This window comes from Dendrobates tinctorius, unplaced genomic scaffold, assembly GCF_039654945.1.
Source record: "Dendrobates tinctorius isolate UK_male_01 unplaced genomic scaffold, ASM3965494v1 ptg000036l, whole genome shotgun sequence".
NCBI classification, from domain to species: domain Eukaryota; kingdom Metazoa; phylum Chordata; class Amphibia; order Anura; family Dendrobatidae; genus Dendrobates; species Dendrobates tinctorius.
The window spans coordinates 13539159-13565925 of record NW_027361704.1 but is presented as its reverse complement, the minus strand read 5'-3'; the positions used below and the strand labels follow the sequence as shown (position 1 = coordinate 13565925).

At 46.2% G+C, this 26767-nt stretch overlaps 1 protein-coding gene across 1 annotated transcript in view; it reads left to right on the top strand.

Annotated features, from left to right (window-relative positions):
• The first annotated feature begins 207 nt into the window (after positions 1-207).
• The window catches only part of DOCK2 (dedicator of cytokinesis 2), a 1017649-nt gene continuing 991089 nt past the window's right edge, over positions 208-26767 (top strand). The window contains exons 1-2 of the mRNA XM_073573729.1: positions 208-1598; positions 6917-7000. Of these exons, the coding sequence (XP_073429830.1) occupies positions 1343-1598; positions 6917-7000 (340 nt within the window). The 5' untranslated portion in view covers positions 208-1342. The remainder of the gene's footprint in view (positions 1599-6916; positions 7001-26767) is intronic.

Sequence of the window (26767 nt, the reverse complement as noted above, 5' to 3'; positions counted from 1 at the left end):
CGCATTGCAAATGGATTACATACGGATCACTGTTCAGGGAACATTTGTGCAATTCTCGGCTGTCAAAATCGGACCGATTATTTTTTTTTTTTTTTTTTTTATACGGTAAGGCCGGGATCACACATGCAAGAAACTCGGACGAATCTTGCATGTTAATCACCAGCACTCAGATCGAAGCGTGCGGCTGCATAGCAATACATGCAGCCGCATGCTCTGCTCCAGAGTCCTGGATATTAACATGCGAGACTCGTCCGAGTTTCTCTCGTGTGATCCCGGCCTAAGTGTGACTCCAACCTAACAGTGAAACCATCAGTTAGAATCAGTGTTCTGCACAGAACGGGTTAAAACAATAAAAAAGCAGTTGGTTACTACCCGTTATCATCCAGTTCTATGGTGTGGTAACTCTTGACCTAATGTCCTGGTGGACATTGAGCCAGCTGTCAAAGGTAGGTCGTCTAGCCTGGCTGTAATCATAGAGGGGAAAAACTGAAGATCAGAATAAGGTCAGGATATAGCTAACATCAATACTAGGAGAACAAAGTCAAAATAGTAAGGCATTCAGAAAGCTAAATTGTCCAGGTGCAGAACCTAGTAGCAACAGCAAATACAAACAGCAGATAGTCCATAAATAGCAGACCAGGATCGGTATACACCTGTAACTTGAAAACGCCGCAAGCTGCAGAGGGTTTACATAGGACGTGGCCCCTTCCAAGCTTCACAGCATGAGCTAATGCAATTGATCAATACTCAGCTGTGAGACACAGATTCCCTTGCTGGGTGCCACCACAAGTCCCAGTAATCTGAATATTAAAGAGGAGCATGTCAGCATAATCTAGCACCATTAACAATGTAAGTACAACCTAACAGGGGCGAGGATTTAGGTGAGGGTTTAGACACGGACCTAACAAAAATCCTTTCTCTAAATTCACTGAAAATATATATGTATTGTGATATAACTGTTTTGTTATGATTGTATTGTGACAGCGCATGACACCTTATTGGACTATGAGTTCAACATTTTGAGCTTTTTGTGTGTACTATTATTTTGGAAATAAATCATAATTTAGATTTCCTGAACTTACAGCTGTCTCAGTGGAGTGCGGCTCTTTACAAAGTTTGGCTATGGGATCTCAGGGGTAGATATCCAGAGATTGCAATTATTTCAGTTATTACACACAATTATTTGTTAACAGCTGAGCTGGTTGATACAAAATGTCTTTAATATAACAATTTTATTAGACTTTCACAACTAAATATCCTTTTTCAAATTATTGCAAACTTGACGGCATTTGTGGAAGATTACTCAAGATAAAAGAAAGTGTTGTGACTAGGACAGACTGTGATGCTGCTGTACTTTATCAAGAGTAATCTAAGTAGATACAGGATTTCATGCAGAAGACGGAAGTGCTTGGTAGGAGTGTCTCTGGGAGGGTATGACTCAATCTGCGCCTTAACAGCTACCAAAAATCTACTCTTCCTGGCCCTCCAAAACTCTTTAAGGACACTTGAAAGCTCTGTGTTTTGCATCTGTGTTTCCAGGCCAATTATGTCCAGCATGCCTTCCTGGCAAAGGACTGTCAAAGAGAGATATGGAGTTGGTGAGTTTAATGTGGATTTCTAACATTTTTTATTTTGTTTTCTTTTAGACCAGGAAGGATGTGGTTGGTGCAGAGTCATGAGAGCAGTGATCAGAAAGTAACATGTGCAGTCGGTTCTTGTTAAAATCATGCACCCACATAACTAAACAGATTATCTATTTTCTCAAAACCATTAGTTTTAGGGAAAATAGAGTTTTAAAATGTTTGAATGAGAGTCAGTATTTACAGTAAATATTATGTCTATTTTCTGAAATGAAAGATTAACTGTAATAATACACAAATGGGAACAAAATCAGCTCTCTATTATTGGATTAATTTATAAATAGTAATTAAACCCTTATCCATCGAATAAGAGATACATTTTCTGATTCTTGGGTGGTCACCTACTGGAAGCCAAAGTGATGCCAGTGGAGGCTTTGTAACCACTTGCTCAACCTTGACTCCATTCAATGTCTTTGTCAGACAAGGAATGCAGTGGAGGTTAAGTATATTCTCCATTGAGTATCTAGTCTCCATTGAAGACAGTTCCCTGAAGCAATCTTGAGATCTATGAATAAAGTGTAACTTACAAACATGGGAGAAGCTTTTCAATCACATCACAATGGGGCCCAATTTCCATATTTTCATTTCTGTTTCATTCTTCCCTTCTTCCCAGAGCCATAAATCTTTTACTTTTCTGCCCACATAGACGTATGAGGGCTTATTTTGGTGAGACGAGTTGTACTTTTGAATGACACCATTCATTCATTTTACCACATAGTGTATTGGAAAAGGGGGAAAAAATTCAAAGTCTGGTGAAATTATGTAAAAATGTAAATCTGACATTGTTTTTTGAGGAATTGTTTATGCCTTGTACATTTTGTGGTAAAAATTACCTTGCAATATGATTCTCCTCATCATTATGATTACAATGATACCCAACATGTCCAGTTTTTTTTATTATTTTAGTGATGAAAAAAATAAGTTGGCAAAAAATGTTTTTGGGTTGTGTTTTCATGATCCAGGATGGGATTTCGCTTTGACCCGTCCTGGTTAGACTATGGGTTAATTGTGCTGCCTCTCTCTGGCAGAAGGAGGCTATTTAGTGCTCATTGGACCTGGGTCCGGTGTCTGTTATACTCCTGCCCTCGGCTGAGTTAAGTGACCTCTTGTATATGTGTGCCTGATAACTTGTTGCCTGCTTGGTTGTGATCTGGTTCTGTCCCTGTTACGAGTTCTGCCTGACCCTCTTGTACTGCGCTACCTCTTGTGTATGACTCTCTGCTTGTGACCCAACTTCTCTCTGCTTGTCCCCTTGGTACACGTCGCCCTCTTGTGTATGACCTTTGGCTTTGTCTGACTACCCGTCTGTTTGTACCTCGTTTGCCCGTACTGTTGTGACCTCCGTTTTGCCTGACTGAGTTGTTGTATGGTGTCCTGTCATATCTGAAAGCAGGGCGCTAAGCCCCGCCCCTTGCAGTCACATGACCATAGGTCCTGTGCCAGCTTGCTCATAGAGCCACTGCGCATGTCCTGAGTACAGAAGCAGTGCTAAAAGTTACCTGGGGAGCAGGTCAGCAGAGGTGACCAGGCGTTCAAGCTAATAGTGTCAGAGTCCAGTCAGCGCTGGAAAGTAAAGAGGCACAGGACCTGCGGACACTGAAAATGAGCAAGCTGGCACAGGACCTATGGTCATGTGACTGCAAGGGGGCGGGGCTTAGCGTCCTGCTTTCAGATATGACAGGACACCATACAACAACTCAGTCAGGCAAAACGGAGGTCACAACAGTACGGGCAAACTTGGTACAGGAAGGACAAACAGACGGGTAGTCAGACAAAGCCAAAGGTCATACACAAGAGGGCGACGTGGTACCAAGGGGACAAGCAGAGAGAAGTCGGGTCACAAGCAGAGAGTCATACACAAGAGGTAGCGCAGTACAAGAGGGTCAGGCAGAACTCGTAACAGGGACAGAACCAGATCCCAACCAAGCAGGCAACAAGTTATCAGGCACAAGGCACACGTATACAAGAGGTCACTTAACTCAGCTGAGGGCAGGAGTATAACGGACAACGGACCCAGGTCCAGTGAGCACTAAATAGCCTCCTTCTGCCAGAGAGAGGCAGCACAATTAACCCATAGTCTAACCAGGACGGGTCAAAGCGAAATCCCGTCCTGGATCATGACATGTCACCTTTTTCAAGATCTGTAAAATATGTATTTTTCATCTGATGGAGCTGTGTGATGGCTTAATTTTTTGCAGGGCAATACAATGTTTTTATCAAACCATTTTTGGATAGCTGTGACTTTTTGATCGCTTGTTCCAGCCTTTTTTGTGGTATTGCAGTGACCATAAAAGTAATTTTGGCATTTTTGAACTTATTTGTTTACATTGTTTACTAGGGATAGGCGAACCCGAATGATAAAGTTCGGGGTCTGTGCACGGACCCCGAACATGGACTTCTCCAGAAAGTCTGTGTTGCTGTTCAGGTTAGGCAGTCTGAACAAAGCTTGAGTGAAGTCAATCAACAAGATTTACTGAGTGGGCACTTCCATCTCAATCACAGTTATGTCTAGTCTGTGGCAATCACATACTGGCTGCGACATGGCTGAGAGTGGCCAGAACACACTGCGTTCCGTCATGTATTTTTGATAACCAGAGCAGGCAAAACCAACAGCTATGGGCGACAGCCCCAAGCTGTGAGCTTTATCTTGGCTGGTTATCAAAAATAGAGAGGTCCCCATGCCATTTTTTTAATTATTTATATAAATAATTTTAAAATAAAAAGATGTTTGGTCCCCATCATTTTTGATAACCAGCCAAGCTAAAGAGGACAGCTGAGGACTGGTATTCTCAGACTGGGAAGGGGCAATTGATATTGGTCCTCTCCAGCCTAAAATTAACAGCCTGCAACCACCCAAGAAAAGGCGCATCTATTAGATGTGCCAATTCTGGCACTTGGCCAAACTCTTCACACTTGCCCTGGTGCAGTGGGAAGTGGGTTAATAGTTATGGGGTTGATGTCAGCTGTTTTATGGCCGCTGACATCAAGCCCAGAGGTTAGAAATGGAGAGGCACCTATAAGACACCCCCACTACTAACCTCATCGTCAAATGTATTAAAGATGGGATGCATTAGAAGAGGTCTGGGGACACGAGATGAAAACATGAAAGCATACAGTAATTCTCACTCTGTACAAATCACTCATCAGACCACACTTGGAGTATTGTGTGCAATTTTGGACGCCGGTGCTTAAGAAAGACATTACTGAACTTGAAAGGGTTCAAAGGCGGGCTACTAAAATGATAAATGGAGCTGGTTAACTACAATACCCAGAAAGGTTATCAAAATTAGGTCTATTTACTCTAGAAAAGAGAAGACTTAGGGGAGACCTAATATATATGTATAAGTATATCAGAGGGCAATACAGAGATCTCTCCAATGAACTGTTTGTACCAAGGACTGTGACAAGAACAAGGGGGCATTCTCTTCGTTTGGAGGAAAGACAATTTCTGCATCAGCATAGAAGAGGTTTTCTTCACGGTAAGAGCAGTGAGGCTCTGGAATTCTCTTCCTGAGGAAGGGGTGATGGCCAACTCACTGAATGAATTTAAGAAAGGAATGGATGCTTTTCTTGTGAGTAACAGTATAGAAGGTTACGAATAACATAATATTATAGGTAGATGGTTGACCCAGCTTAGGGGAAGGAATTTTTTTCCCTATGGAGAAAATTGGCTTCTACTCTGTGGGTTTTTTGCCTTCCCCAGGATCAACAATGCAGAACAGCTGCACTAAAAATAGGCTTAACTAGATGGACATAAGGTCTTCCTTCAGCCTTCAAAACTGTTACTAAAGACAGAGTAATGCCTTTTCATTGAAATAAACATCCAGATTCCTTTATTGAAAAAAAAAACTCCCTGACCCTCTTTAACCCATTTATTCACCACAAAATAAAATAAAAAATCAAAGTTATACTCACCTGAGCTGCCGTGAGAAAGTTAACCAGAGTTCATAGCTGATGAACCCCAGTGACCTCACTTAGGGCACTTCTCACTTCTCACCAGCGAGATCGCTGTGTGTGACAGCGATCAGCAACCGGCCCCCCTGCCGATATCGCTGATCACTGCAAGAAACCTCTGGACATATTTTTCATCGCTGGTCTCCCACTGGCCAGCACGCATTGCTCCGTGTGACAGGCGGGAGACAAGCGATCAGCTGTAAAAAATAAAAAAAATAAAAAATCTTGTTATTCTCACCTTCCGACGTCCCGTGCAGCCATCCTGCCTCTCTCCACGCTTCGGTCCCAGTGATCCTTTGCACGAGTGACCGCGTGACATTCTCGAGGTCATTCTCGCAAAGGATTACTGGGACCGGAGCGTGGAGAGAGGCAGGATGGCTGCCGGGACGTCGGAAGGTGAGAATAACAAGATTTTTTATTTAAATTCTATTTTTTACAGGGATATGGCATCAGCGCTAACGAATACAGCGATGCCGCGCGCTCGGCGTCGCTGTGCTGATCGCTGGTCAAGCTGTCTGTTTGACAGCTCACCAGCGATCACATAGCGACTTACCAGCGATCCTGACATGTTGATATCGTTGTCGGGATCGCTGGTATGTCGCTATGTGTGACTCCAGCTTAACTCTGGGGTTATTAACGGGGGTGTCTTATACACACTTCTCCATTACTCACGCCTGGTTCTGATGTCAGCTGCCAAAACTGACATCAACTCCACAACTATTACCCTACTTGCCAACACAACAGGACAAGTGGGAAATGCTAGGCTAAGCATCAGATTTGGCACCGCATATTGATGAACCATTTCTGGGGCAGCTGAGAGCTAATGTTTTTAGTCTGGCACAGCGTATAAATAACAGAGTACTTAGTAAACACCGTTTTAATTAAAAAAAAAAAAAAAAACGTTAAAGCTATCCCACTGCAACAAGGTGTACTCAAATCAGGACGGTCCTATACTTTCTCTAATATTTAAACATTACAATGTGTCAAAAACTGCATTAATATTACTAAGGGCATAGCAGGACTGGGGACCATTTTTAGACACCCAGCCATGCCTGTTTATTGGTCAATGTAAACATGCTCCTGTTGCATGCATACCAATTTATACTCTGGCCTTTTTTTTCGTTTGTTTAGTATTCTACTTTGCAGCATTTTTCACATCTACCTAAAACGTTTGCACAGTACTGTAAATGCTATAAACTTGGTTTACTTTTAGTGTACAGATTTGCCATTATTATAGTTTACAGAAGTATCAATACAGTAGTTAATTTAAAAAAGTTTATTTCTGGATAGTTGTAATTTATTTGTTTATTTTTCTCTCTCAGCAATTTATAATTTTACAAGCCAAGGATTTCCACAAATCTCTCTTCAAATTGGAAATGTAGTTCACATTTTAGAGACTTGTGATGGTAAGGAATATTTTTTTGCTTGATCGTTTAATGAAAAAAATGTATTAGATATTTTACTTGTAATCTACTGTATTTTCTAAAAATGTGTGTGGCTAATATTTTGCACTACTCATATAGTGCTGATGTATTCCACAATACTATAACAGAATATACCCTGCTCAAAAAAATAAAGGCAGCACTAAAATAGTACATCCTAGATATCACTTAATGAAATATTCCAGTTGCAGATCTTTATTCATTACATAGTGGAATGCATTGAGAACAATAAAACACAAAAATGATGAATGTAAATAAAAAATTAATATCCCATGAAGGTCTGCATTTGGAATGAAACTCAAAATCAAAGTGGAAAATCAAACTACAGGCTGATCCAACTCCAGTGGAAATGCCTCATGACAAGGAAATGATGCTCAGTAGTATGTGTGACTTCCACGTACCTCTATGACCTCCCTACAATACCTTGGCTTGCTCCTGATGATGCAACAAATGTTCTCCTGAGAGATCTCCTCCTACCAGTCCTGGATTAAAGCATCAGTCAGCTCTTGGACAGTCTGTGGCGCAACGTGGCATTGGTGAATGGAACGAGACATGATGTGCTTAATTGGATTTAGTTCTGGGGAATGACCAAGCCAGTCCATAGCATCAATGCCTTCATCATGCAGGAACTGCTGACACACTCCAGCGACATGAGGCCTAGAATTGTCATGCATCAGAAGGAACCCAGTGCACCTGAACATGGTCTCACAAGGGGTCTGAGAAGCTCATCCCGGTACCTAATGGCAGTCATAATGCCTCTAGCTAGCACATGGAAGGATGTGCAGTCCTCCAAAGAAATGACTCCCCACACCATTACTGACCCATTGCCAAATAGGTCATGCTGAAGGATGTTGCAGGCAGCATAACGTTCTCCACAGCGTCTCCAGACTATTATATCTGTCATATGTGCTCAATGTAAAGAGCGCAGGGCACCAATGTCGAATCTGCCAATCTTGCTATTTTCTGGCAAAAGCCAGTCACCCTGCATGGTGTTGGGCTGTAGGCTCAACACCCATTTGTGGACATCAAACCCTCATACCCCCCTATGGAGTCTGCTTCTGACAGTTTAAGCAGAAAAATGGATGTTAGTGGCCTGCTGGAGGTCACTTTGCAGAACAATTGAAGTAGAAGAAATTTTGAAAGTATATACAATGTTTTCTTATTTTTTCAAAATAGTAATAAAAAAACACATTTCCATATTAAAATCAAAATTAAACTGCAAATTTCCTGTTAGACGGATGCGCTGACTTTGGTCATGATAAACCACAGTGGACCTACACCAGCAGATGACATGGCTCACCAAACCATCACTGGATGTGCTAACTTCACACTAGACTTCAAGCAGCTTGGATTGTCTGTCTCTGCCCTCTTCCTCCAGAATTTTGGACCTTAATTTCCAAGGTCTAGTGTGAAGTTTCCACAATCAGTGATGGTGACATCAACACTGTACACAATAGCTTTAGACTCAATGCTGGACCTGGCAATGTTGAGTTAAACTCAGTTTGTTGTTTTACAACAAGCTGCACCTCAACCTTTAAAAAAATAATTAACCTATCATGAGGATTAGAGATGAGCGAACTTGTTTGGAAAAGCTTTGCCAATCTCAAATTCGGTACGAATGTAGCACATTCGGATTTGCATTCACTTCTACAAGCATTTGTACTCAAAGTCGGCAAAATTCGGTCATAGTTTGGTAAATCATCGCTTTTCCACTAATGCTTTTATTAGGACATTGGCTAGGATAGTGGTGCCGTATGATCAGCTGGGGGGATGTGTTTGATGAGGGTAGGGGGTGTGGAGAGGTTAGAAGGTGGACTGTTTTTTAAATGTGTTTATTTTTCTTAACTGTGTACATTCCTGCAGCTAATCAGGGCGCAGAAAGCATCCACAACATCATTACACACGGTATACTGTGATTGGCTGCCTAAGTCACATGACCCTGTCCATATAAGCGGACATCTTGTTTTGCTGTCACCTTTTTCTCAGTGTCACAGTGTAGAGAAGCTGCTACGGCTGCTGAAAGTGAACTTGTCAGTTAGCTAGATAGGATCCTGTCCTGTGTGTAATGCATCTTCCAGCATCTAACTAGATTACGCTAAAACTGTGTTGCTGTCTCAGGAGTACCCATTTGCTAATCAAAATTGTTTGGGCAAAAACTGTTGTAGTCAAATCAGAAGGCCAGATTTCTTCTTAAAAATAGTTAGGCCTAATATAGAGGTTCAGCCAGGATGCCGTAATCGCTAATCCAAATCGTTTGGGACAAAACTTTGTTGCAGTGAGGATTCAGGAGGCCACATTTGCTCATCAAAATAGTTAGGTATAAGAGTGTTCAGGCACACGATCTTAGAAAATAAATACTTACTATTCCTTTAGTGCCAGGTGACTGACAGGTGTGGGCCTAAGGTTGTGAAACAGCAGGTTACAAGAAGGGAAGGGTGAGTGGGAAAAAATTACATCCTGGTGGAAGAGGGAATAGGATTGAGGTTTAATGTGTCACGGACATTGTTTGTGGATCCACTGCACCACAGATCATGGAGGGGCGTGACTAAGCAAACACCTGACTGTTCACTAGAGCCTCTGATGGTGAGGTTTGACATGAATGCCAGTTGCCACTCCAGGAGAGACCAACGGACCAGAAGCAGCTGGACCCAGAGGACAAACTAAAGGGAGCGGCTGGCAGGGTTTGTATTAGAATGCAGCAAAGTTCGTATCAGAGTGCAGCAGACAGAGTTCGCACATGAGTGCAGCATGCAGTGTTTGTATCAAAGTGCAGCAGGCAGGGTCTGCATTAGAGTGCAGCAGGCAGGGTCTGCATTAGAGTGCAGCAGGCAGGGTCTGCATTAGAGTGCAGCAGGCAGGGTCTGCATTAGAGTGCAGCAGGCAGGGTCTGCATTAGAGTGCAGCAGGCAGGGTCTGCATTAGAGTGCAGCAGGCAGGGTCTGCATTAGAGTGCAGCAGGCAGGGTCTGCATTAGAGTGCAGCAGGCAGGGTCTGCATTAGAGTGCAGCAGGCAGGGTCTGCATTAGAGTGCAGCAGGCAGGGTCTGCATTAGAGTGCAGCAGGCAGGGTCTGCATTAGAGTGCAGCAGGCAGGGTCTGCATTAGAGTGCAGCAGGCAGGGTCTGCATTAGAGTGCAGCAGGCATTATCTGCAATAGAGTGCAGCAGGCAGGGTCTGCATTAGAGTGCAGCAGGCAGCTTAGACTGCGAAACACGAAGGTTGCTCAGGCACCTCCCCAGTGGGGAGGAAGCAATATATACATAATGTCACACAGCTTTTGGCTGGGGAGGAAATGGCAAGTGCAAGCGCTCACCCTTTAAGAGGGTGGGAGTGCACGCGCGTGTGCCCTAAGGACATGGTTAGAGGACCGGATGGAAGCATGCAGAGCATGGGGAAGGAAAGAACTGACCGCCGCATTGGGTGAGTGAAGAGACACCTGTCAAAGCAGGACTCCAGCATGGTGCTAATATAATGTTAATGAAATCTCAACTTAACAAACACAATCTCATACTATCCAAAGACTACTGACAACATCTGTTACTGAACAAGCTACTCTACTTCCTTTCTTTGGCAGCTGCACAGTGGTATGCCTTGTAGATGTGGGTCAGAAAGAGCATGTGCTCAAGTGGATGGTAAGCACTGCATCAAGTGGCCTCTCCTCCTTTTCCTCCATCTTGACATCACACACAGTACAATCCTCAGAGGTGGCACCCTAATTACTCTTGATTCCACCACGTCACAAATTTCCAAACTAAGTGTGGGGAACCACTTATGGGTCATTCTGCAGAGCTGTTCACACATTCTATTCCATGGGCATCAGCAGTCTGCTCCAAAGATTCAGAGAATCCAGAGGAGGAAAGTATCTGCACCAATGCCAAAAATAACATTTTTCCTTGTTGGATCCAGGACCGGACGAAGTAGGGTCCGAGCAGAGTACAGAACCTCATCACCAGACGTTAACCACGTGGGGTGGAGGTGATCCCGATGAGACTCAGATACCAGAGGCACAAGCAGACTGTACTGTGCTGTCAGGGCAGGAAGAGGAGGAGGGTGAGGAGTGAAAGAATAGAGGATGACAATTAGGTTTCAGATCCCACTTGGTGTGAAACCAGAGGTATGCAGCTGAGTAGCTCAGCAGAGGACATGGAGGAGGAAGAAGATGTGGGGTTGACATTATTGCTTCCCGCGCAGACACGGAGTGACGCAACCATGGCAAGCGCTGCATCCTCGGCCACAACTCTGGCTCTGGCCCGCACCAGTCGCAAGTGTGCAGTTCACAGGGGCAGCAAGGGTTAACTACTGCCTAGCCTGGGCCTTTTTTGAGACCACAAAGTATGACCCAACTCATGTTATCTGCCAAATTTGTAAAATAAAACTCAGTAGAGGCAAAAATTGCAATAATTTGACAAATACTTGCATGAACCAGCCCATGCACAATCAACATGCCTTAATCTGGGAATCTCACTATGCTAAAATGCTGAATAGTGGGCCTTCTCAACCATAAGCCGTCCCATCAATCACATCTGCTGCTTTTCCTCCCCAGTCACTGCTTCAAGTGTTCTCACACAGGTCTCTGGCCCCCAAAAATCCATTTGTTTACCCGCTACAGTCGAGGTGAGTGAGATCCATCAGCTGTTATAGAAGTGGAGATTCCTGCCCTTTTTGTGTCACCTAGCACAACACATGTTTCTCACTCCACCATAACATCAACTTCTGCACCTCACTCACAATCCAGCAGTTTGTGCTGTCCAGCCCACTCTCTTCCCCTCACTCACCACAGCATCCTGCACTCGGTTCCGCAGTTATAGTCACATAAAATAATGTTTACTCCCACACATGCCAAAGCTAAGAGTTTGAACTCCAATATCTCTAATCTGTTAGAATGGAAATGTTGCCTTTCCGCCTAGTGGATATGGATAGTTTCCAAAAGTTGATGGCCATCACAGACCCACAGTACCAGCTGCCCATTAGCCATTACTGCTCTAATAAAGTTGTGACTGCGCTACACCAGCATGTCGCAGACAGCATCACCCTTTCCCCGCAAAAATCTATGTCTGCCAGGGTGCATTTCACCACTGACAACTGGACAAGCAAACATGGTCAGGGGTATTTCATCTCACTGACTGGGCACTAGGTGACTCTGATGGCTGAGGGGGCAGGTGGTCAAGGTGCTGCTCCACAAGACTTGGAATCCCCAATGCTTGCGAGACAAACCTATGTATCTAACACTTCCTCCAATGCTTCTGCCTCCTCCACCTGTGCCCTCAAACTCTCCCTTAATGAGACATGTGTTTCAATAGTGCTGAGAGAATCCCCCCATCTCCGTACTACGCAGCCTGGGCTCACCGCAATCAGACAGTGTTTAAATTAATAAGCCTTGGAGATGGCAATCACGACTCAAGAGTTGTGGACAGTTATCCAGGCCAAGTGTAAGCAATAACTGTCTACACTGAACCTGGAGCCAGGAAAGGCCATGTTGCCCCCCCCCCCCGTTATCGCACCTCACCCTCACACACATGCCTTGTATGGCTCATGTCCTCAACCTGGTGGTACAGCAATTTCTCTGCCACTATCCCAGCTTGGATGCGCTGCTACAGAAAGTACAGTCTCTGTGTATTCATTTCCGCCGTTCGCTCCCCGCAGGTCATCGACTTACATCATTGCAGAGATCTTTCGGCCTACCGTTTAACATGTGATGTGCCAAAACAGTGGCATTCCATTCTGCAATGTTGCAGTGACAAACCCTACTGCAGTATGTCCTTTGGCATAGCCTTTGCCAACGCAGTACAGACGTGATGAAAAATCACACTTGCGGAGTGGGCACAGATAAAGGACCTCTGCACACTTCTGCACAGATTCAAAATGCCTACTAAGATGGTTAGTGCTGAAGATTCCATCATAAGTATTACTATTCCAGTCATCTACATGCTGGAGCACACTTTGAAAAGTCTGTGTGAGGAGATGGTGATCCCAGAGGAAGAGGTGGAAGCAGAGGAGGATACGTAAGGGATAACAATATCTCTAAGTTCCTGACTGTCGTTGCATGGGTGCCATGGGAGGGTGGATTACAGCAATCAAGTAGGGCTTGTGGTACCAGACAAATTGTTAGTGAAGGAGCAGGACCCAAGGCACGAGCCTGTTTTTACCTTCTTGACTAAGATAAATTTTACAATCCTGACCAGTATCATTTTAGGAAATAATAACTCTGGAAAGCGGCAAAATATAATGGAAAATTTTGGTCAATATGTTTTGGGTTTATTTCTGAAAATACCCAAAAGTTTGGCAAAAATTTGAAATTTTTTCGATTTTCTCACTTTGAGTTTTATGCCCTTAAACCAGATAGTTTAAAAACCAAATGTTTCACTTTAACAACTGTAAGATGAGAAAATGGACAGTGCAATTTGTTGTGCAATGTCTCTTAAGTACACAGACACCCATATGTGGTGATAAACTACTGTTTGGGTGCACAGCAGGGCTCGGAAGAGAAGGAGAAATATTTGACTTTTGGAGCATAAAATTTGCTGGAATAGAAGGTAGAAGCCATGTTGCGATTGCACAGCCCGTGATGTACCTAAAAATGCGGAAATTTTATGATATGGGGCCGTTAAAATGAAAAAATATTTTATTTCCCCACAAAACTGTTGATTTAGCCCCAAAGTTTTCATTTTCTCGATGGTAACAAGAGAAAAGGAATGGTACACAGATACCCCATATGTAGTGGTAAACTACTGTTTGGGCACACAGCAGAGTTCAAAAGGAAAGGACCACCAATTGAATTCTGGAGTACAACTTGAGCTGGAGTAGATTGTGGATTCCATCAGGGCTGCCACTAGGAATTTCGGGGCCCCATACCGGCAAAATTTTTGGGGCCCACTTGAGACTCCACCCCAGCCCCTAGCCTACACCCCTCAAACTGTCCACAGTCCCACCACTCTTTCTTGGAAAAACTCCACTTCTCACCAATCGCACATTAACAGTTCCCATCACCAGATCACACATATAGCCAGAAGCTTTTGTTTTGGCCAAAAGTTATTTTTAGCCACCACCACAACACTGTAGACTCTTTTGGCTGAGCTCTACTCTACTGTAACCTATTAAACATTTGATAAAATATGCAATACAATTTAGGTTTTTTTTTTTTTTTTTTGTTTTTCAATTTTTAAAATGACCTATGATATCACATGCAAGTGGCAAACACCACTGCACCATGACCAGACACAATATTACCACCACATAGTGACCTATAATACCACATACAAGGAACAAATACCGCCACACCATGTCCAGACCACATATTACCACCACAGTGACTGAATAGTATCACATACAAGGAACAAATACCACTGCACCATGACCAGACCACATATTACCACCTCGCTGGCTCCCGTTCCATCTGATCCTGCTCTGTCTCTGCAGTTCCCATTTCTGTGCTCCACACTTCACGTCCCGGTGTCCCTTGTACCCCTCTTTGTTCCTCTACGTTAATCTCTTGTATTTCCTTGAGTTGCCCTTTTGGTACCAGCTGGTGTGGTTCTATCTCCCTTGGGCTTGCTCCTGACACTCCCTGTATTGGGGGTGGTTACACTTGGTCCGCTCGCCCTCAGGAGCTCTGGTATCACGACCCAGAGTGTCCACTCTAGGGTCCACCTCGAGATTGTGACACAGTAACTTTCTGGCATAGACATCCTCATGTGGCTTTCCCGTTATGGTGAAGTCACGGAAATCCCAAAGAAGAACCGGGATGAGTTTGGCATCTGGTCAGGGGGCTAGACCTTCATGATGAAATTGAAGGTTTCAGGAGGTATCGTCACCCATATACCCATATGGCTTCCTCGGCGTTTCTGGGAAGGGACAGGATCCTGGTCTTCTACCAGGGGCAGCCCGAGGTCTGCGACAGGTGTGGTGATCTTCGTCACTTCAGTGCAAGGTGCAGAAGTGTGCCTTATGTGGCTGAATGAGTCAACTTGTCGCATCCTGTGGTGACATTAGGTGCCACCTGTGTGGTGATCTGGGTCACCCATATAGCCGCTGCCCTCACTCCTTTTCCAATGCCACTGCAGGCCAGGTTGGGGAGGACTGTGGGGGGGGAACCCCTGGTGGCACAACCTCTGCCGTGGCAGGTGGTGGCGGCCGGAGAGGGTCTGAGGGGCTGGTGAGGAAGGACTAGGCCAGAGGTGCTTTAAAAGAGGCAGGCAAGGCACCATGGGGTGAGGGGCAGGGAGAGCCTTCGGCAACTGGGGTAATGTTTGTCCCCCTGGGTGCGGTGGCCAATGTCTCTGAGGCTCTGTGGTGGAAGAGGTATGCAAGGAGGTCAGGAGAATGGAGAGGGAGGACCTGGCTGATTCTAACAACTCCTCCATGTATGAAGGTGTGGATGAGGAGGTCACGGAGAAGCCTACAATAACGCAGGGTGGCAAGTGTACCAATAAAAAGGAGAAAAAAAGGGAAGGTTAAAAAGCCTTCTAATTCCCCCTGACCGTAAGTATGCCAAAGTAAGGGCTCACCAGCTCCCCTCTGATCACCTTCTCCAACCGGTACCAAGCCCTCAATGACTCTGAGATGGAGGTCGGGGCTGAGGGGCCATGGGCGGCACCTGGGGGGCTTTTCGGGGGGATGGTGGAGTCTGCCCTCCAGAGAATGTTGTTTCCTCTGGGAGGAGACTGCTCTGGAGCCCAGAGGAGAGGAGAAGAGTGCTAAAATGGACACCTCAGTTTCCCTAAAAAGGAGGGTGGAACCAGACTCCTCTTCATGGGGGAAGGGTGAAGAGGGGGTGGGGAAGAAATAGGCCATTTAACTTAATCACTCATGATGGCAGAACCCACCCTGTTGACTCTGGCATCAATTAATGTTGCCAGCACAAAGTCAGATGCGGCTGGATTTGCAGCATTTGATTTTCTCACCAGAATTGAGGCTGACATTTTGTTTTTGCTGGAGACCAAACTAAAGGACATGGGGGGCCATTCATAAAGCCAGAAGAGAGGGGAGGAGTGGGCCCTCATAATGGTCTCCTGCGGCCGAGCCATATAGTGGGGTGGCGGTCCTTTTTAGGGCCGCATCATTGGAAGGCCGATAAGTGATTGAGGTAGAAATGGAGAGGTGTCTAGTCTTGGACATCTTCATGAGGGGACAGTAGCTTCGGCTCATAAATATTTATGGACCACAGTCCAAGTGGGACCAAAAATGTCTCTTCCTGAAGATCAAGCCCTTTCTTTTTATGAGTCAGCAGGTGGTCTTCAGTGGGGATTTTAACAACATTACGAGATCCCGTGATAGCGGGGTCCCGGAGACCGGCTGGCTTAATAATATAGCAATACTCTAAATAGCATAGCTAGTGAAGCTCGCCTGGTGGATGTCCACATCTGGCACACCCCAAGTCACGGGGTTTTCACCTTTATTAAGGAAAGCAGTAGGTCTAGAATAGATAGGTTTTTTGATTGAGGATGCCATTTTTTTCAGTGTCCGCCGTTGAGGTGGAATTCTCCGACCACTGTTTAATTTTCGGAGATGAGACTATCTTTTGAGGACTTTCTTCAGAGCCAGGTACCGCTTTTAGATCTCTGTAGCAGAAAGTCCGAGTGGTGGGAGATCTTCAAAGAGAGGGTGGTGAATTTCTTCTGTCGGCTTTCGAGCCTCAGAAGTCTGAACAGGCATCGCTTGTATCAAGCTCTGAGGAGGAAACTCGAGCAGCTCGTCTCGACTGACTGATGACAGTGAGGAAATCTCCAGGGTGAAGTCTTTGCTCAAGAAGTCTCAGTATGATAGGCACACATCTGGTTTTTGAGAGGGATTTCAGGAGGTACTGCTCGCCCGACCTCTACAGAAACTGTAAGATGTCAATTAGTTGTAAGGTGGTGACAGGACTGATCGGCAGTACAGGTTCCCTGAGCAGATCCCAGTCAGAGATCCTGGAGGTGGTCTGGTCCTTTTACTCGCGCCTCTTTGAAAAGCGGTATCTGAACCTTGATGAAATGTCAGCTTTCCTGGCTGAAACCATTCCTGAGGGAGGGGGTGACCCCTCTCTTCATGTTTTGGCAGAGGCAATCAGGGAGGAGGAAGTGAGACTGGCGATTGATGGGCGCCATCTGAAAAAAATCGCCACGTCTGGATGGCTTAACATCCGAGTTTTACAAGACCTTTAGGGACTCTTTGGTCTTCCTCTTGACTGAGGTTTTTAACTAGTGTCTTTCCTCAGGCACGCTTCCCAGATCAATGAGGAGGTCAGCCTTGATTATCCTGTCAAACGGTAAAGACTCGTCCTGTATTGAGAATTGGCATCCCATAGCGCTTCTCTATATGGACCGAAAAGTTCTGGCAAAGGTGCTATTCAATTGGTTGGTGAAGTCGGGGGCTCAGCACTGCTCTGTTCCAGGCCGCAGTACGTTTAGCGCTGTGCTCTGTGTCTGGGAGGCAGTGGAGCAGAGCAGGGCGGGTCACTGAAAGGGGTATTTGCTGTCGTTAAACCAAGCGCAGGCTTTTGACGGAGTGGATCACAAGTACCATTGGTCTGTCCTTTTGAGGTACGGTCTGCCTGGGAGGTTTGTAAATTGGTTAAAGATCTTGTAAAAAAGGGCAGAGACTTTTCCGCCTGTGAACGGTTGGGTTGGTCACCCTTTTGAGGTTGGTTCTGGGGTCCGCCAGGGTTGTCTTTTGAGCCCACTGTTATAAGTGTTTGCGATAAATCCCCTTTTAAAGAGGGTGGATCGTGGACCATTGGTGGGAGTCGGGATGGACCAGATAGAGCCGGGGGCCACTCTGAGGGTGGTAGCGTATGCTGATGACGTCTCCCTTTTTGTATTCTCAAAAGAGAAGGTGGATTGGGTCATGTCTGAGGTCGAACGCTACTCTGAGGCTTCCAGGTCCATGATCAACCAGTAAAAGTGTGAGAGTCTCTGACTGGGAGGGGGAGATCCGAGTTTTGATCGCCCGGACACCCTTCCAGGGCTCCAGGCCTCAGCTAAAATTTTAGGCATCAATTTCTGCCCGGAGGACTACCCCCAGCAAAATTGGGAGGGTAGACTTAAGATCACCACCCAGAAGGTGGATCAATTGTCCTATCCACAACTCTTACTACCTCAGAACAAACTCTTCTCACCCTTTCACTATCTACTCCCACTAGCTAGCATCCTATTGGTTTAACTATTTCTTATCTTAGCTCAATCTAAACTCCTACTCTATAGTGCCCCCAACTGTTCTGTCCTATTTTACCTCTTGCTACCACTAAACCTTACCCAGCTACTACATTTCATTGTTTCTATCCCTAATACACAATGCATGAACACCAGTGCATTGTTTAACACATTAATGTGCCGTAAGACAGTTATACTTCACGACACATTACATGTAAAACGTACCCGGTTTCATAGGAAAGGTACGCACAGGGATGCAGGGCACCAGCTAGCCACCAGCACACCCCCTACAGCCCTCCTGTACATCTCTTCAAAGGTGTATTGGGGTGTGTCCAAATTTTGGGCAGCCCTGCCACTCTCTGCATATGCAATAACAGTATAGGAGACCCACTGTTTAATAATGGGAGCAACAAAGCATAGCCGGCTGATGACTCTCTAAGAATAGTGAGGGCCGACTGCTGGCCCTTTAAAAATAGTAAAGGTTGCCTGATGGCCCTATAACAATTGGCTTTGTGATTTTCAGAGTCCCTCCTTCATAAATGAAACAGGATGTGTCTGATGAGGTGTCACATACCACATGGCCAGATAAGGTTGTAAAATGTTAAAATTACATTTCCCACTGAATGCATTTGTCTTTGTATCAAAAACGCTACGTTTGCCCAAGGTGTGGAGGAACATTTTTGTTTTTGGTTATTTATTTTGCCTTACATACAAGTCATTACCCTGGAAAGGATGTTTCTTAACATATTTCCCAGGAAAATCCATTTTGGTTTCCTTTTTGTATGTTTTATTTTGAGTCTCTAAAAGTGGCATAAGACTCTGACAACATTGTTAACAGCAGTGACCTGGGAGTCAGAAATGCTTCCAAGGGTCTTCCCCATGCTGTTTCCCTGTCATTTGAGCACTGTTCCCATCGATTTCCACATTTTCTAGTCCCTTGCAGACTGGTGGGGAGGCCACTAGGAAAATGCTCAAGTTTCCCATAAACTTACATTGGGACTCATTGCTCGGGTCGAGCACCCAAGCATTCCAATTTGCTCGACTCGAGCAACGAGCACCCAAATATTTTGGTGCTCGCCCATCACCAGTGATGTAGACTCAGTAAGCAGGCTAATGACATCTAGTGTGTCAATGCTGGCTTTCCCATAATGCTCTGCAGTAGAGTTAAGCGAAACGGGTTGAAAAATTTCAAAAGTCGCCGACTTTTGGAAAAGTCGGGTTTCATGAAACGAAACCCGACCCTAGGGTGAGGTCGGCCACCAGCTCGGCGACTTTAGCGCCAAAGTCGCGTTTCAAAAGTTTGTTTTCCGCCCTTTTTCAGCCAATCAGGATCCAAGTACACTGTGGCAACGTGATGACATAGGCAGGGGTCACCACCATCTTTGAGAAGGGCATGCAAGTGATTGGCTTGCTTTAGGGGGCGTCACAGGGGGTATAAAAGGGCGTGCACGCCGACCGCCATGTTACTCATGCTGATCTCAGAATAGGGAGAGCTGCTGCTGCTGATTCTGTAGGGACAGCGTTAGGCAGGGAAGAAGACACCAAAAACTGCTTCTGCTGCTAGCGATTTTGCCTGTACAACACACCAGTCACTGTGTGTGCAGTGCAAGTGGAGGCTATATTTTGCTGGATCAGCTGTGTTGGTTGTTAGGCTGCCTTATAAGGCTTCCTGATAGCTGCATTGCTGTTTTCCCACTGCTCCTCAAACTGCTTTTTTAAAAGCAATCCAAATTTTTTTTTTTTTTTTGTCCTGGTGAGGTACTGAGCGTGCATTTTTCCACACCATACAGCGGTGTACGCTCCTCACATAGTACCGTGTAACAGCTGTTATCACGGCCACAGTGAAGCTATCTGTGTGTCACTCTGTAAGAATAAGTCGAGGACATGTTCCGTTCTTACAAACCTACACCTTCTAGTTTTGTCTGTATATTTGCTGTTTGATCACATTCAAAACTATAGAGAGACAGCGTGTGTCAGTCCGTATATTTAAAAAACACTGAGCTTGACAATTTTACGGACACCGGACAGTGGTGTACGTGCACGCTCCAATCTCAGTACCGTGTAACGGCTGTTATCACGGCCACAGTGAAGCTATCTGTGTGTCACTCTGTAAGGATAAGTCGAGGACATGTTCCGTTCTTACAGACCTACACTCTAGGGAGATTCCTATTCTGTCCAATTCTATATACACCTTGTAGTTTGTCATACACTAGCCAATTTCTGCCTGTGACATAGCGGTGTGATATTCACTGGGCCTCACACAATCCAACAGTGTCCACAAGTGTGTTCAGAAATTCTACATCTCCCCTGTCCTATAGTGACATTTTTCACACCTGCGACATTGAGCCTGTGACATAGCAGTGTGATATTAACTGGGCCTAATCCAACAGTGTCCACAAGTGTGTTCAGAAATTCTACATCTCCCCTGTCCTATAGTGACATTTTTCACACCTACGACATTGAGCCTGTGACATAGCGGTGTGATATTAACTGGGCCTAATCCAACAGTGTCCACAAGTGTGTTCAGAAATTTGACGTCTCCCCTGTCCTATATACACCTTGTACCTTGTTTTACATTACTAAATAGTTTGTGGGATTTTGTGTACATTTTTACCAAAAATGAGGAAGGCTGGTGGAAGAGGCCGTGGAATTGGGCGGGGGTTGCCAGCTGGTAATGATGGTGTTGGTGGTGGATCTGATGGTAGTGGCAAAAGCAAAATAGGACCGAATGCAGGAGGTGTTGAGCCTGCATCATCGTCTGGCTCCACAAGGCCTTGATGGCTTAGTTTTCTAGGAGTTGGCAAACCGCTTTTAAAGTCAGAGCATCAGGAAAAAGTTTTGGCTTACATTGCTGACTCAGCCTCCAGCTCTATCGCCTCCTCTTCTGAAGTTGTAAAAAATAAAAGCACTGAGTAGTCATTGGAGGGTCATGTTCATGAACCACATCTTTCCTTATGTCCTTCACCCCAACCAAGATTGAAGGATGACGCAGGCCATACAACTGATTACTCCATGGAGCTGTCTTCACATAACATGCCTAGGTTATCAAGTGAAATGGTGAATTACCCAGGCCAAGATGAATCTGACATGGAGTGCACTGATGCACAGCCACTGATAGATGATTCTGCTGGTACATTCAGTCAGAGCACTACATTGTCCTCGCAGTGTAATGAGCCAGATTCTGACCCTGATGACTCAGGTGCCCCTTCCCGCATACTATACCACCATACACGGTGACACAGAGGAAGGTGCACATGACATTGAAGAGGAGATGATGGATGACCCAGTTGTTGACCCAGATTGGCATCCATTGGGGGAAGAGGGTGCTGCTTCCAATAGCTCAGATGAGGAGGAGGAGCATCCACAGCAGACATCGACATCGCAACAGCTGTTATCTGGCATGCCCGAAGCACTCCAAAGACAGGTTCCAAAAATCAAAAGAGTTGCTGGACAGCTTGTCCAGACGGTCAAAATAGCACAGCGTGCTAGGCCGCAAAATGTCTTCCAAAGTAGGAAGAGTGCAGTGTGGCACTTTTTTGAACAAAATCCTCATGATCAGGCCAAGGTTATCTGTAAGAAGTGCGCAAAGACCTTTAGCCAAGGGAAAAATCTGAAAAATTTGAATACCAGTTGCATGCTTAGACATTTAACCAGCATGCACTTGCAAGCGTGGACACAACACCAAACCTCAAGTACCACATGTGCAACTGATCACAACGAAGGTAGTCAGCAAGGCTAGATTGTTTCCCTCACTGTAAGCCCACCGGTTAGCACAGCAGCAAATGTTGAGGTGTCGTTGCAAGGCCAAAGCAGTCAGGGAATCCCACTGTTATATCAACGAAAGACTGAATCTAGGCCATCAGAAAGAACACCAACTCCATCACCATCATCAACCCTCTCTCAGTCCGCCTTGTCCACCGCTACTTCCACCATATGCAGCTCTCAAGTCCAGCTCACCCTCCCAGAGACTATGAGTAGGTCAAGAAAGTACTCAGTCTCTCATCCGCGTACACTAGGTTTGAACGCCCACATTGCCAAACTAATCTCGTTAGAGATGATGTCCTATCGGTTGGTGGAAAGCGCAGCTTTCCGCGAACTCATGGCCTATGCAGTACCACGCTATGACCTACCCAGTCGCCACTTCTCTCGCAAAGCCATCCCAGCCCTCCACCTTCATGTGAAAGACTGCATTGTCCATGCACTCAAGCAGTCAGTGAGTGGAAAGGTGCACCTCACAACAGATGCATGGCCAGGGCCGTTACGTGTCCATCACTGCGCACTGGGTTAATGTGGTGGATGCAGTGTCCACAGGGGACAGCGGTGGTGGGACAGTGCTGCCTAGCCCACGGTATAGGAAACAGTAGCCTGTAGGCGTTCGACCCTCCTCCTCCTCCAGAAGCGAAAGCTCGTCCACAGAGCGCAGTCGTACGAGCACTCCATCTGCAGCTGCCACTGTTGCACACGAGGTGTCCCCCTATCGAGCAGCTATTGGAAAGCGTCAGCAGGCTGTGTTGCAGATGATGTGTTTGGGCGACAGACACACCGCGGAGGTGCTGGCCGAGTATTTTCAGCGACAAACTGAGTCATGCCTGGGCAGTATACATCTTGAGGCAGGCAAGGTACTGATAACGGCCGTAATTTTGTGGCAGCCATATCCCTTTCAAAACTCAGCCACATACCTTGCTTGGCTCATACCTTGAACCTGGTGGTGCAGTGCTTCCTCAACAATTATCCGGAGTTAACAGCCCTGCTCCAGAAGGTGCGAAGACTGTGCGCGCACATCCGCCGGTCGCCTGTACACTCCATTCGTATGCAGAAGCTGCAGTGATTGCTCCACCTTCCCAACCACCGCCTCATTATCGACATTGCAACAAGGTGGAACTCCACCCTGCACATGGTTGAGCGGCTGTGCGAACAGAGGCAGGCCATAATGCATTTGTGGGAGGATACACGGCCAGGCACTTTGAGAGCAGACATGGAGTTGACAGGTGTGCAGTGGTCGAAGCTGAAAGACCTCTGTAAAGTCCTTCAGTGTTTTGAGGAATGCACACGGCTTGTAAGCGCAGATGACGCCATCCTAAGCATGAGCATCCCACTTATGCGTCTGCTCATGCAAACTTTGACGCACCTTAAGGAGCAGGAGTCTGCAGCCAATGTTGACGAGGAGGAGGAAATCCTTGATGACATTCAGCCATTGTCTGCTCAGGGACCTCTCCTGGACGAGGTGGAGGAAGAAGAGGAGGATGATGATGGGGATGATTACTTATGGGTGGAGGATGCATCTCGTGGGGCAAGTGAAAATGTTGGCGTGGCAAGGTCTGGTACAGGGTTTGTGCGTGACTGGAGGGATGTGGATTTGCCAGAAAGTGCTCCTCCAACCAGCACTCGCAGTGCATCATTGACACTGGGAACATTGGCCCACATGTCAGATTATGCCTTGCAGATCCTAAAAAGGGACTCCCGTGTTGCCAAAATGATGAACGATGACGACTACTGGTTGGCCAGTATCCTGGATCCACGCTATAAAGGCAAATTACAAAACATCATGCCACACGAGCACCTTGACCTAATATTGGCTAATAAACAAGCAACTCTGGTAAACCGGTTGGTTGAAGCATTCCCAGCACACAGCAGCGGTAATGGTTTTCACACGAGCCGTATGGGCCGGGGGCAGCTTGGCAGAGGTGTTCGTGGTGCACACAGAAGTGGCGTTGGAGACAGGGGTTTCATGACAATGTTGTGGACTGATTTTTCAAGTACCGCTCACACAACTGGTAATACTGCATCGATGGAAAGTGACAGGAGACAGCAGTTGTCCACTATGGTTACAAACTACTTTTCCTCCCATATCGATGTTCTCCCACACAGGTCATTCCCCTTTGACTATTGGGCCGCTAAACTGGACACCTGGCCTGAATTGGCACAATATGCCTTACAGGAGCTCGCTTGCCCAGCTGCAAGTGTGCTCTCGGAAAGAGTCTTCAGTGCAGCTGGATCAATCTGACAGAAAAAAGGAAACGTCTGTCAACCCAAAATGTGGATGATCTAACCTTCATTAAAATGAACCATGCATGGGTTTCCAAGGGTTTTGTCCCACCTTCCATAGATGACACATAGGGTGACAGAAAATTGGCTTGCTTTGGTCCTCCTCTTCCTGGGACTTGAACAATTTCGCCTTTTGCATCAGCTGAATGTCCAACATCAACATATGTCACTTTCTAAAACTCCGTAACTGTGCTGCCTCCCCCCCCCATGGCCGGGGTCACCACCTAGCGCACGAAACCGTGCGAGTGCCGTTGCCCTGGACAGGTGGGTAGGCCGACTCTTGGGCGCGGGCACTGGCACAGGGTCCCTCATAGTGCAATCAAGTGTCTCTGACGGTGGTGGTGCGCACCCGCCGTCAGACACACCGCCGTACTATGAGGGGCCCAGTGCCAGTACCGACGCCAACGAGTGGGCCCCCCTTGCTTGGGCAGAGCCCCAGCATTTGCAATCTTTACCTCTCCCTGCTCCTCCGCTGTGTAGTCTGGGCCGTCAAATCCATACTGGGCCTGACACCGTCTGAGCCTGCCTCCTGATCTATAGACATCTATTTTGAATGTGTACACTATGCTATCCATACATGTTATCCGGGGATATGGTACCCTTTCTCACCTTTGTGCAATCACGTGTAATCCATACTGGGCCTGACACCGTCTGAGCCTGCCTCCTGATCTATAGACATATATTTTGAATGTGTACACTATGCTATCCATACATGTTATCCGGGGATACGGTACCCTTTCTCACCTTTGTGTAATCCATACTGGGCCTGAGAACGGCTGGCGAGCTGTTAAGCAAGCTACAGCACCTGTGGTTTGCACACGTAAGTTTTTCATTTTTTTTCAGCAATGACGGTTAGGCCTAATTCTGGAACTGCACTTAGTGGGAAATCATCGTTCGCGGGTAGTAATTGTAATCCCAGATCCCCATCACTAACGTTGTTCAGCGGGTTATCTGCACCTGTAAGCGACAAACGCTGGCCTTTTCAGTGTAGCGCACATGCAGCCACGGACATGTAATGGCATGACACACCAGTTATTGGCCAATCTCACGTGCCAGAGCCTCGCGTGTCCCTCTAGTAAGCCGGACTCGGACCGCGGGGCATGACGGAGTCTCGTTCGTTAACGGAATTAAGCTTGCAATGTGTGCATCTTTTTTGTGGCTGGATGGTTGAGGTTGCCCATGTTGAGTCAAATTATGCCGTAGGCTCCACTCCTGGTGGTGCCCTTCTGGACATTCCTTTAAGGTTCAGCTTTGCAACCATACTGCCCACGTAAAACAAACACTTTGCCTTCATGAACGCTGTTTGGAGGGTCGTGACTCGTGGGAATAACGCCGCCCAATAAGTTAACCTGCTAGAGTGATCCTTCGTTGCTCCCAAGCATGACATCACACTCCCTAGGAGGAAGGTAATGCCACTGTGGCGGCCGTACTCCTGGGGGCGACACAAGTGCACTGATGCCCAGCCACTGCTCGATGAATCTGTTGGTACATTGACCCAGACCACTACATTCCCCTCGCACGCTACACGGCCTGAATCTGACCCTGATGAAACTCAGGTTACCCTTCGCATATACAGTTCCATCTTACACGGTGACAAAGAGGAAGCTGCAGATGAAAGTGCAGGTTCGGCACACCCGCCATCAGACACACCACTGTACTATCAGGGGCCCTGTGCCAGTGCCGTCGCCAACGAGTGGGCCCCCCCCTGCTTGCTCAGGATCACAGCACTTGCAAGGTTGAAATACTGTGCAGTGAGATGGAAGATGGGGACGACGAGGAGTCCAGACTAGTACAGGGATTCCCTAGCGAGGAGACTTATTTCATCGTTTTCAATGTTGGGACAGCAATTTTTGGGGCGCACTATACTCTGGAGAATGATAGATGGGGCCCACCATACACTGGAACATTCCAAAGGTGGACATCAGTCACTGGAGCAGCATTTACAGGGCCCATTATACACTAGAGCTTTAGAAATGGGGCCCATTATGTTTGGAGCATTATTTGGGCCCATAAGACAGTGGAGCTTCATCCATGGGGACCAACATATACTGTAGCATTATGTGGAGCTCATCATATACTGTTTCAAACATTATATGGGTCCAATGATTCTGTATGGAGAAATAGATGGGCCTCGTCATGAGATGTAAAAAGTGAAGTAATTTTCATTGTACTATACCGCTATTTCTCTACCGTATCGGAGCATGATGAGTTGTGGTATGTGTTAAAGGGGCGCTCTTTTGCCCAGGGGACATGAAAACCTGGAGCCAGCCCTACCCCCCCACAACTTTAGCCAAATAACCCCCATTTTTCAGTGCGTAACTAGTATTATGAAGTTAATTAAGGTTGACAAGCTTAAGTAGGAAGAATTGATGCTTTTGGTATTCAAATGGGCACTGTAGGTGTGTTTCCTGTCCTCCTCTCACTGCCGACTTTAATTCCCCATTGACTTACATTGGGTTTCGTGTTTCGGTCGGACCCCCAACTTTTCCCTATAGTCGGCCGATTTTGCTCGACCCGACTTTTGAAAAAGTCGGGTTTCATGAAACGAAACTCGACCCTAA